The sequence below is a fragment of the Lissotriton helveticus genome, chromosome 1_1, assembly GCF_964261635.1.
Source record: "Lissotriton helveticus chromosome 1_1, aLisHel1.1, whole genome shotgun sequence".
In the NCBI taxonomy this organism is placed as follows: domain Eukaryota; kingdom Metazoa; phylum Chordata; class Amphibia; order Caudata; family Salamandridae; genus Lissotriton; species Lissotriton helveticus.
Genome location: NC_136057.1, coordinates 1029645759 through 1029658686, shown reverse-complemented (window position 1 = coordinate 1029658686; position 12928 = coordinate 1029645759). Strand labels below are relative to the sequence as shown.

At 45.6% G+C, this 12928-nt stretch overlaps 1 protein-coding gene across 1 annotated transcript in view; it reads left to right on the top strand.

The window, feature by feature from the left end:
* RBM28 (RNA binding motif protein 28) overlaps positions 1-12928 on the top strand; it is a 168825-nt gene that overhangs the window by 83855 nt on the left and 72042 nt on the right. Inside the window, exon 13 of the mRNA XM_078677774.1 lies at positions 4558-4622. Within this exon, the coding sequence (XP_078533900.1) occupies positions 4558-4622 (65 nt within the window). The remainder of the gene's footprint in view (positions 1-4557; positions 4623-12928) is intronic.

Here is a 12928-nt window from a genome sequence, read left to right as displayed (position 1 = left end):
GGAACAGGTCCGCTGTTCACTGAATGTCTTGAGTCTTTTTTGAAGGCAGGCAGTCCTCCCAGATTTCTGGAGTCACTGCTGCAGGACGAGTCGACTTTGGCACCTTTTTTGATGAGGGATGCAGACAGACTGAATCCCGGAAGCCCAGAACAAAAGCCTGGCCAGGAAGAAGGTGCAACACCCCGTCTCACAGGATGACCTGCTGATTAGCCTCCTTGGGCTGGAAAGCTTCAAAGAAACTGGAGAGGAAGCCCTCTTGGCACCTGGACAGGCAGGAAAATTAGCTGGTCAGGTAGGTTTACCACCTCCAGGCTAATACTTTTCAGAAGTAACCATCTTTGTGATGGCATACTTAAGAATTCTAGGGCAGGGTTATACCCGTTTCCCACAGACGACCTAAGAAGCTAGAGGATACTGAAGAGCAGCAAAAGCAGAGAGAAGAGAAGCAGCTGACCTGGTACCAACCCTGTCTGCCTGTCTGCGCCCCTTGTCGAAAATTGCGCCAAAGTCGACTTGTCCTGCAGCTGTTCACTTCAGGAACTTGGGAGGACTGCCTGCTTTTGAAAAAGACTCGAGACCTCCTGTGAACAGCAGACCTGTTCTAAAGAACCTCCACAAGAGAAGACTCGGAGGTCTCTGGAACCACCAAAAACCATCACCCGAAGCCACCACTGTACCTGTACCTCCAGCCAGAGTTGAAGTGGGCCAACGGTGCCAACAAGTTTCTCCAGCCCTCCAGAGCTTGAGTCCATCGGTGTTTCACTCCTCCTGAACTCCCCAATGTCGCCTGCACGCTGACCCCCTCGACTGCTCCAGTAAGTTAAAACCTGACACCTAAGGACACCTCTACGCCCGTCGCCCCTGGGCCTTGTAGAAGAGGACCAATGGTTTCCTCCCCGCCCCCTCCCCAAGCATCGCAGGGCTTGAGCCCACTTGTTGGTTCAGCCCGACTGGCTTCTTAACCAGAGCTTGCATGCCACCTCTTATTACAGTGACCAACCCCTATTGAAACGTATTAGGCTCCTGATGCAGTTTTTCTACCTACACCCAGCCGCCCTCGTGCCGCTGATTGTGTACTGCTGGTGCTGCCTTGGACCTTGCCCCCCATCACCTAAACTCCTGGAGATTGGTCCTGTAAGTCGATGTACTGTACCTGTTTGCAGAAGTTGTTCTTTCTTCAATAGGATAACATTGCAGAACTTCGAAATTGCAGTGACCGTTTTTAATGTGAATAATGTGAAAAGAATTTATATTTCAAAACGTACTTACCTGAACGATTTTTCTCCGGTGCCGTAACATACATAAAGGTACTTGCAATTTTTTTTTTAGGTCTCGCCTAGCGATGCAGTGCATGCATTACTCACCTCGGCGAGATCTATTGTTTTGAGTTTTGCTTCCGAAGAGGGACAGGAGATGTGCACTTGCCCGGACAGCCGATGTGCACGCTCACAGCGTCTCTTTCAGCTTGTGCCCGGACATCCTATATGCACGCCCACGGCGTCTCGTTCAGCTTGCTTCTGGCGAGTGCTTGGAGAGAAGTCTGAGATCTGGAGCAGTGATACAGTAGCCCACATAGATCCAGTACAGCAAGTCCCGTCACAGAGAGACCGAGCGCTACTTCACATAGTGACCGCTATGGGTGGGAAGCAGGTAGGCCTACCACGGTGTTCTAAGCGGGTAGCTGTTTTGTGATCTATTGCCTTGCACTATGCACGCTTTTTCTACCTCACCACATCTCCTGATTTAGTGGACACTTAGCATTTTTCTCTGTGAAACTAGTGGAACAAAGCTGTCGTTTTTAATTAATATTGACTTGTAGCCACCTACATCCCTGCACAGGGCCTTTCTCTGCCACCACGTAAACGCTGCTTCACATTTGGCAGATAAAGGGGGACATTTTGGAGTAGAAACGGGCCTGAGGGAATGAAGCAAAGGTGTGTCAGACTTGATTAGATGGGAGGTACAAAAAAAAATCGCCCTCCCTTTCCCTGTTGAATTGCGGTAAAACTGTAGTTTAATTAGCACCTACAGTGGAATGTATTGACCCCCACTTCCCAGTGGGTTTGGAGAATGTGAATTTAAACTTCGAGTGGAGGCTGGAACTGCAAGCATGGATCTGAAGCATCCATAAGGAGAAAGCCTGCCTCCTCTTATGGGCAGGAAATACCTCTGTGTGCCAAGTGTCTTACAGACAGGCCTTTAAAGCTGCACTACCGTTTTTAATAACATTGGCATTTAACCCCTTCGGCGCTGATGACAAAGCCAGCTCGTCATCAACGTTACCTGTGCTGCGCGGATGACGAGCTGGCTTTGTCATAAACAAGCCATTTTTAAAATTTTAGCGCACAGCGGGAAAACGCGGTAGGGGTTAAACAGATGCAGCTCAGACAGGGTAACTGGCATTATTTGCATTGCAAGTCAAAGACAACATAAAATTATACGGTATGAGCAGGTCGCCAATATGTATACATTCTTCCTGCCATTGTTTTATGGTCAATTAATGTAGTTAATCTTGAGGAAAAGAAATGGAGGCCTTGACGTTGTAATTGTTAGTTGTGTAGCGGACGTGTGTCACTTGTGCATTGCGCCCTTGTAGTAGCTGCCAAGTTTCCCAGGTCCATGCCTGATGTGCTGCTCCAGGCCGTTTTTTCTTTTCTTTGAATTCATTGACTTGAATGCAGAATCTGACCTGTAGGGTCTGCAAGGCGGAGGTGGTGTGAGCTTGGAAGGCCCACGTGTCCATTGTGTCCTATACGTTTGACGCTGTGTTTGAGGTACACAAGTGTGCTCTCGTCACGTTGCACTGAACTTGGCCGGAGTGGCAACAGTGTGGTTGCACAGGAATGCTTTTTGTGTGGAAGAGTGTGCTTAGCCACTCCAACGTCTCAGAACATCACTGGCTAACTTCATATGCGAAGCCTGTTGTAATGAATTGTGCTTTATTTACAAATGTAGAACTGATACAAGTTGCAATCAATGTTTAAAAAAAAGCAAAATAGGCGTTCAATAAACAGAACTTTATTTTACAAATATCAAGAGGCTGCAGTCAGAGATGAATGAGCTAGTAATTGAGTTCAAGTTTTTTTCCGAAAAACTTTTAGTACCAATGCCAACCACTGCCCGTGTATGAGCCGCGTCAAACAGTCATCAGAGTCGTGCTCGCACAAGCTCCTTCCAGCCCTTTGGTGACCAGGCACTGCCAATATAACATATGAACAAGCATTTGCGATGCAATAGGTCTCGCATTTTTGTGAGTTGAGCTATTAACATTGCAACTAAGAATGCCTTTTATTTTTGTTTTCGTTTAAAAAACATAAATAAAAGGCATTGTCATTTACAATGCCATTAGCTTAAACTTGGCCAACTGCGAGACCTATTGCATTGCAAATGCTTGTTATAAATTGTTGTGGATTTCCTTCTTGAGTCGTGTGGGTCCTTTATTGATCATTGTGTGTGTTTGCAAATGTCTTGCACTCCTCTGTGTTAAGCTTAAGGCTGCTCGACAATATTACCACCTAATATAGCACTCTGGCATTGCATAGCAAGCCCCGGTCCACTCATAAGGGAACCCCTGTACTGTTTACATTGTATGTCAGATTCTTGATATATCACATAAAGAGCCAACTTCCCACGCATTGTGTCTGAGAACTTAGTGAACACTGTAAAATTTCACACTGGTTGTTCTTTCCACACATTGCATCTTTATCATAAAATGACCCGATTAAAAAAAAATAAAAAAATAAAAAAAAAATGCCCTGCTTACAACCTTTTGCCACTGACAACAATGCTGTAAGGGACAAATTGCCTCTTACAGCAGTGCTACATTTCCTCCCTAATCCCCATTTATCATAAAAAAAATTCTGGTACAGGGCTTATACCACAGACTGTCCATTTGCCCCCCAAAAGTCATCCAATGTCCCCAGCCCTACTCTGGGATCAACTTTCACTTTGAAGTATTTTGATGACTACTTGTCCCCGTGTCTGCTATTGCAGCTTAATTTACTTGTTCTCCATTCAGTCCCTTTAGCCTTTATTTTTTTCATATTTAATTTATGAAATAGTAGACTTTCAATACGTTGATGAGTTTGATTAAATTAAACCAGTAAAAACAAACAGCATTTTCTACAATATGAGCAGGGATCAAATAGAGGAAGGCTGTAGATTGTGGTGTTGTCAGACAGTCCTAGCCTTGTTCATTTTATTTGACCTGAATCTCACACATTCGCTTTCAAATCACTGTCTGGCCTGAAAGTCTTAATTAAATTAAAGTTTGGTTAGATCTGCCTTTTAAACTTCTTTTGCTACGTACTATTTTGCTGCTCGCTTTCATGCGTATGGTGAAGACCAATGTGTGTTTGATGAAGAAATGTAAGAATAACAGTGAACAGATGTGTTGGTGTTTCAAAGAATGTTTTGTACTCAATTTGGACGAGCAGTTGGATTCTTCTCTTTCCATTGTGTTCATAAGACCCATTTCGGAAGCCTTTGAATTCATAAACCTAGTGTTGAATGTTATTCTTTTAACCTTCTTCGCCTTTTTTTGTTTCGTACCTGCAGTGATTCGTGCTGGGACAAAAGCTGCAGAAGGACTGAGTGCTGCTGACCTTGACAAAAGAGCACGAGTAAGTGCAGAGCTCACACCACTCTGCTCATTGTGCCACAGGAGCCATTTCACAGTGTTGGAATATATTCAGTACTGAAGATCTAGAGACCAGGCATTTGGTTTAGGAATGGGTCAGTGAGATGAGGTTGAAGAACACAGTTTGTAATGTTTTTTTCTACATTTTCTGTAGCAGTATTATGCTTAAAATGCATTAGTGCACTTTACAAGTACCAATAGAAGCTTACAAGAGTGGTACTGGGTTGCTGGGATTGAGAGGATTACAATACCAGATTCTACTAACGGGTTGTGGGAATGAACAAAACAAATTCAGTGGCATACTTACAAGGTTAGCTAAGAAGTCAGAGTAGGTGCACTTACGGAAGGCAAGATTTTCTATCTGTGAGCTGAGCAGAACCAAGATCGTGCTAGTTGTGGTGCCAGTGAAGTATTGTTTTTATTGATCTAGAGATCTCATCTGATTTGGGGCTTCCAGTTGAAGTGTCTTTTCTTCAACTCTCCTCTGCCCTTCTTAAATAATGAGTACTGATGCCAGTTAAGATTGGTGCAGACGTACAGACCTTGTAAGTTAGTCAACAGAGTTTAAACTTTATTCTAGTCATGATTGAAGGCCAATTTTCTTTAACACTGAAGAAAGGTGATTGAATTGTTTCTTTTGTAGCTATTCGTAGGGTGTGATGAGAAAGACTGCATTATGCGGGGTGAACTGTGTCTAGGGCACACTGGCTAGAATTGTGATGACACAGGCCAAGGTCAATTAAGAAATAAGTGCATGAGCTGCCATTTTCAACTGATTGGGTGTTTAAAAGGTGTTTATTTTTTATTTAAGTGAGTAGAGGAAAGTTTACGGATTGGATAATGTGCATGATTTTTGGATGGCATTAAAGTGTAAACAGTGGTGACACTGAAGGATTTCATAGATTAGTAGAGAGATGTGTGGTAATAATATTTGAGTTTATTAAGAAGATTAGTGTCAAGTTTTGGCTTGAGAAGAATACGATTATAATTTTTTTGGATCAGGTATTGTATGACAGCCACTGCTCCATTTCTTTAACCAGCATTTGAGGGTGAAGATAGCATGTGTAAGGTCTTGAAATGCAACTGTGAATTATCAACATATTGATGTATTGTGACACCAAAACCGCTCACTGTATAAAAGTTTGAGAGAGAGATTGAATGTTTTTGGTGTAGGAAACTGGGTTTTTGTTGCAGTAGTCCTCCCACATTTTCCTGGCATTTGATGCAACTTTGACTGAAGTGCACTCGGCTCCTGCTAAACAGGCACCAGTGCCAGTGTTCTTTACCCAAAATAAGACCACTGGTCATTTGATCCCCAAGTGACCAGGCCTTTGGCACCTCTGTAAGTACCTAGTAAGTGGTACCTCTGGTACCTAGGGCATGGGTACAAAAGAGGGTCCTGAAGAGCTACAGCATATCTTGTGCCACTCTAAGGGATCCAGCACCAAACTCATACAGACTGCTACTGCAGGCTGTGTGTCAAGGTGCTCTAAAAAGTTAGTGTAACATATCACACACCTGTGTGCCATGTCTCCTAATGTTGTAAGTCACCCCTACAGCAGGCTTTACAGCCCTAATGCAGGGTGCATTATATTACATGAGGACATATCTGTATGAGCAGACATACCCCTGTGCTGGCCAGTTAATTACTGCCAATACAAGTGAAGCCATTTTCAGTAATGTGCTGTACACTGGACAAAAACTAGTTCCCCAGCTATATGATAGCTTCACTGAAACTAGAGATGTTTGATATCTAATATCTTGTATTAATAAGCCCACATGCAATCCAGTGATGGATTAATTAATACATGCACCTAGAGGGAACGTTAGACTTCCTGAAAAACCTACCAACTACTAGTGTGTTGACTGACTGGTCCTAACCAGCCTACCACCACAGACTAGTTTCTGACCCCCAGGGGTGGCGCCTTTGCACTCAGGAGGTCCGGAACTAAGCCTGCCTGGGCAGAGGGCGTTTCCAAAGCCTCCCTCAAGAAAATCTGCAAATTAGCATGCCAGGGTGGAAGCTTCAAAGTGCCCACCTACTTTGGTGGTATGCAAATCTGACTTCCCTCACTTGAGAAAATGTTGACTCCGCCAACCAACCCTGCCCCCTCTACCCGCTCCCCCAATCCAAGCCCCATTTAGTTGGAGCCTGGACAGGGTGGAAAATGTGTAGTCCGAGAGGCGTGTTCACGTTCAGGCTAGTTCCACCCCTAAGGTGGGCTAACTGAAGTGAATACGAAAATCAGAGGTCTGCTATATTTGTGATGGCAAATGTAGGATTTCTGGGACAGGGTTATGCCACAGGAAGTGGTCTTCTAGGGGATGCAGTGACCCTAGGGGTAAGTAGTCCATTGGCTACTACCCTACACTCCCCTAACGTCCTTAAATCTAGTAATTATGGTAGCCCCTACCACCAGGTAATGCGATCCTGACGACCAAAAGGAGGAGGACCGAAGAGCAAGAACTGAGGAAGAGGCAACTGACTTGGCGGCAACCCTGCCGGCCTGTTTGCCTATTCCTGCCAATTGCACCAGAGTCTCGCTCTGCCAGGTGTTGTGCCTCGAAAGCCTGGGAGGACTGCCAGTACTTCTCCAAAGACTCGGGAACTCTTGTGGAACAGCAGAGCTGTTCCCCTGCAGGCACCCAAGAGAGAACTGTGAGGAAAAACCCGACACTGGCATGCACCATTGCACCCGTTGCTCCAAGTCAGAGTTGAAGTGGGTTGACATGGACAGCTTGGTCCCCCAGCCCTCCAGAGACTAGGTCTACCTTGGATTGCCCAGCTGTGGACTTCTCTACGCTGCCTGCAGCCTCTGTGTGCTGGCCTGCCTTACCGCAAGTGTCTCCGATGCTGAAAACCCAATGCCTCAAGGTACCTCTTCCCCCGTCGCTCCTGGCCCCTGGAAATGGGACCAAATGTGTTCCTACGTCCCAGAGCTTCATAAGGCCTGAGCCCACCTACTTATTCAGCCCGACTGGTCTCCCAGTCCAAGCCTGCAGCCTCTTTTGGACTAGACTGATCCCCATAGACTAACATTGGGCACCCAATGCTGATTTGCCCCACTGCACCCGGCCACCCTCTTACAGCTGGAGGTGACTTACTAGTGCTGCCTTTGACCTTGCCCTGTACTCACCCTAAGTCCTGAGGATTGGTCTTCTAATTGGCTGTAAAGAACTTGTATGCAGTACTTGTTTTTCCTCCATAGGAGAACATTGCTGCCTATGAAAATAGCAGTAGACTTTTAAAGCCTAAAAGTATGTTCGAGGCATATGAGCTGCAGATTGTACACTTAGCAATAGATCGCCACCTGGTGTTGGGCTCGGATGATTGCAGGTTGTTGTCTTCTTGGAAGAAGTCTTTGTAGTCACGAGATAGGTGACTCCTCCCTTGGACAATACTGCGCATGCAAACAGTATCTAGGAGTCAAAAGACCATGTAACTCAACTCTGGACACGGACACGAACACAACACAAACAGAAAGGTGGAAACCCAAAAGTGCAATATATGTGACATGTGATTACCATGTGGCAACTCAAATCAATGGGCAAATATTCCCATCAGTAACCGTCCTGTACCACCCTTTTTAACATCATTTGGGTTTCTCCTTGCCCAGGAGACAGAACACCACCACACAGTCTAATGATAGTATCGGGACTTTGTGTGGTGAATATGATGAGGTGTAAACAATAAGGGTGGTATGATTTGAAAGTCTATGTGAGGTTACTGAATAAGCAGTGTGTATATTAGTGAAAAGTGTGAATTCACACTTTTCACTAATATACACACTGCTTATTCAGTAACCTCACATAGACTTTCAAATCATACCACCCTTAATGTTTACACCTCATCATAATCACCACACAAAGTCCCGATACTATCATTAGACTGTGTGGTGGTGTTCTGTCTCCTGGGCAAGGAGAAACCCAAATGATGTTAAAAAGGGCGGTACAGGACGGTTACTGATGGGAATATTTGCCCATTGATTTGAGTTGCCACATGGTAATCACATGTCACATATATTGCACTTTTGGGTTTCCACCATTCTGTTTGTGTTGTGTTAGTGTCCGTGTCCAGAGTTGAGTTACATGGTCTTTTGACTCCTAGATACTGTTTGTATGAGAATTGTAGATTGGGGTTTGTATCTAGCATGGGTCGTTAAACTTACCCTTGGACCCTCCCATTAATTTCTTTTGACTGCAATACTGCGCATGGTCATCGACTCCATCCTCAGATTGTTTTTTTCCGCCACTGGGTTCGGATGAAAGTTTTCCGCTCCGGCTAGAAAAGACTCTTTTCGGCATTTTCGAAGCATGAAACTTTAGACAAACAACTTTCGACATGGAATAAACTTTTCGACATCACCAGCTACATCCCGGTGCGTCGACGCGGGCCGTTGGGCCTATCGGCGCCGTACGGCCTATGCCTCATGGACAGAACTCCATTCAAGAGATGCCCGGTATGTCGAGCAAAATTCCCTCATAGCGACCATCACGAGGTTTGCAACCTCTGTCTATAGCCGGAACACGATGAGTCAACCTGCACAGCCTGTGCCTCCTTCCGATCGAAGAAGACAATTCGGGATCGAGGGCCCGTCGACACGAGATGAGGAGATCAGCACCAGCACCGGAGGCCATCTTTGAGGAGGAGATCGTCGAAGAAGACGTCTCCGAGGACGAGAACCCACTCGAAGATATCTCCGAGGAGGGAGGCTCCACTCGTTGCCGAGGAAGACTCGCCTGATCTCCAGATCATATCGGGAGCAGAGGACTCGGACGATTCGATTCCATCTCGACAACCTGTGAGTACCTCTGCCCCTGCACAACAGACACTGCCCAAACCAAAGGCAACGGTCAGCACTCGCCCATTGGGCCCAGTCGAGACCGAAATTTACCCTCCGACGCCCCGCCTTCGGGCTCGGCTCCGAGGAAAAAGACTATGCCTTCTGGTGCTCGGCACCGAAAAAACCACATGTGCCAATTCCACCTCCTCCGTTGGCACCGAAACATCCTTCGACACCGAAGGACTCTTCGGCACCGAAGCTAACACGCCCTTCGGCGCCCAAAGACTCTTCGGCACCCAAACCTAAACAGGCATCGGTGCCGAACCCGAAAACCTTAACGGACCCGAAAGCTTAGTCTCATCCGGTTCCAAAAATAAAGAAGGGAAGCTAGATTCCGGCGCTGGAGGCCCAACAAAACCTGTCTCCACGCCAAAATCTTCGATAGCGGTACCAAAGACTCCAAGGCCTGATACAGACAAGCCTAAAACACCTTCGGCTCCGAAGAAATTGCCACAGGACTCAATCACTCCTCCTAAGGCAAAAGACACTAAACAACCACTATCGGCACCGAAGAAATCGACGCCGAGGAAGATTATAGAAGAGGAAGATCTGTTTAGACCAGATCCTAAACAGAAAAAAGTCTATATTAATCCAAAGACTGGACATGTGGAAGCAATTTCTCATAAGAAAAGACCAGCAGACACGTCACTTCCAACTGTGGTTCCTGCCAAAAAGGATTGTGCAACTTCTCTAATGCACCCTTCCTCTCCTTCACCTTCTTCCTCTCCTAACACTCCCTATATTGGGCCTATAACTTCTCCTGCTCAATCTCCTGCATCATCACACCACACTGACGAAGAGTATGACTTGGGTGGGGGGCATGATGTACAAGAGCCACATACATACCCTTTATATGAGGATGAAGATGTCAACCCAGAATATCCCAAAGAGGATGATGCATATAATTTCCCACCAAATAATGCACCAGACATCCCTGATCCTCAGTACTACCCAACAAAGCCTTCCCCTCCAGAGGATAGTATTGGGTTCAATCATCTATTAAACAGAGCTGCACTTTACCACGGGGTTCCAATGCACTCTGATGCCATTGAAGAGGATTTCTTATTAGACACTTTTGAGCAGTCACAAAGGTCTTCTCAAATACTACCTATGATCAAAGGGGTCATTAAACATGCTCCAGAGATTTTTAAAGATCCAGTAAGGTGTAGGGTACTAAATCCCAAAATAGAAAAAAAGTATAGACCAGCACCAGCTGATCCAGTCTACATTAAGGGACATCTGCCATTAGACTCTTTGGTAGTGTCAAATGCACGTAAAAGAGCCAATTCCCAGACTTCTGGTGAGACACCCCCGCCTGACAAAGAATCAAAGATTATTGATGCGTCAAGGAAACGGATTGCTGCGCAAGCAACAAACATATGGCGCATAGCAAACACACAAGCCTTACTCTCACGCTACAACAGGGCTCACTACGACCAACTAGAAAAATTAATGGAACACCTACCAGATCAATACAAAGATCAGGCAGCAGAGTTTTTACAAGAAGGCAAACTAATATCTAATGCCTCAATTAAATGTGCACTAGATGTAGCTGACACAGCATCCAGAGCAGTTAACACTAGTGTTATCCTCAGACGTCATGCATGGTTACGCATTTCAGGTTTCAAACCAGAAGTACAAACTCCCATCCTGAACCAGCCCTTCAATCGGAACCAGTTGTTCGGGCCAGAAGTAGATAACACACTAGAGAAGATGAAGAAGGACACAGACACTGCTAAGTCTATGGGTGCATTACAATCCACCCAGACTAGAAGTTCTTTTCGCCGCTCCTCTTATAGAGGCGGCTCCAAGCAGACCGGCGCAGATAACGCATCATCTTTTAAAACACATACACAAACCCCCTCTAATAAAGGCTACTTTAGAGGAGGGTACAGAGGCAACAACAATAAGGGAAGAGGTAGAGGTAATAACAACCGCTCCTCTTCCACTCCCAAACAGTGACTTCCCTCTGCCTCCCCTACAGCATTCCACTCCTGTGGGGGGCAGACTATCACAGTTCCTACCTGTCTGGAATTCCATCACAACAGACAAATTATCCAACATGGTTCCTGCCTAGAACTCACAGCAACCCCCCCAAACATACCGCCCAGGCAACGTCCAATGTCCACAGAACACATAACCCTGCTTCAACAGGAAGTTCTAGCACTTCTACAAAAAGATGCTATTCAAGTGGTCCCCTTACAGGAACAAGGAACACGAGTCTACTCCCTGTATTTCCTAATACCCAAAAAGGACGGGACATTAAGACCGATTCTCGACCTCAGCCCCTAAATCACTACATACAATCGGATCATTTTCACATGATCACTTTACAACAGGTACTCCCATTACTAGAACAAGGAGACTTTCTTACAACACTAGACCTAAAGGACGCCTATTTTCATGTTCCTATACATCCTGCGCACAGGAAGTATCTACGATTTGTCATACAAGGACAACACTATCAGTTCAAAGTCCTTCCATTCGGGGTCACAACAGCACCACAAGTGTTTACAAAGTGCTTAGCAGTAGTAGCAGCACATCTCAGAAGACAACAAATACATGTCTTCCCTTACCTCGACGACTGGCTCATAAAAGCAAAATCGTTCAACCAGTGTGTACAACGCACAAAACAAACAATACAAACATTACACGACTTAGGGTTTACAATAAACTACACCAAGTCGCACCTAGAGACTTCGCACGTTCACCAATATCTAGGAGCTACCATAGACGCATCGGCAGCTCTAGCGTATCCCAGTCAAGCCAGGATTTAAAGCATTCAGAGCTTAGTCTCCCTTTCTCAATGCCAGCACTCTCTTCAAGCCAGAGTGTTCATGAAACTAATAGGCATGATGGCATCTTGCATCTTCATAGTTCCACACTCAAGACTGCAAATGCGGCCACTACAAGAATGTCTAGCACAACAGTGGAATCAGGCTCAAGGTCAGCTCACAGACCTGGTGTTGGTGGACAGCTGTACATATCGCTCTCTGCAATAGTGGAACACCAAAAACTTGACAAAGGGACGGCCGTTCCTAGACCCTGTTCCACAAATAGTGCTCACAACAGATGCATCCCTCACAGGATGGGGAGCCCATCTCCTGCACTATACCACTCAAGGCCAATGGAACAGCCAACAAAAACTGTTCCACATCAATCATTTAGAGTTGCTAGCGATTTTCCTAGCACTCAAGACTTTTCAAGTACAAGTACAAAACAAAGCTGTTCTAATCCGGACGGACAATATGACAGCTATGTATTATATACAAAAACAGGGGGGGACACACTCTCTGCAACTGTCCCAGCTTGCACAGAATATTTGGAGATGGGCCATCCCTCAAAACGTACACCTAACTGTAGAACACCTTCCAGGAATACACAATCCGATAGCAGATCTGTTGAGTCGTCAGTCACAACAGATTCACGAATGGGATTTGCACCC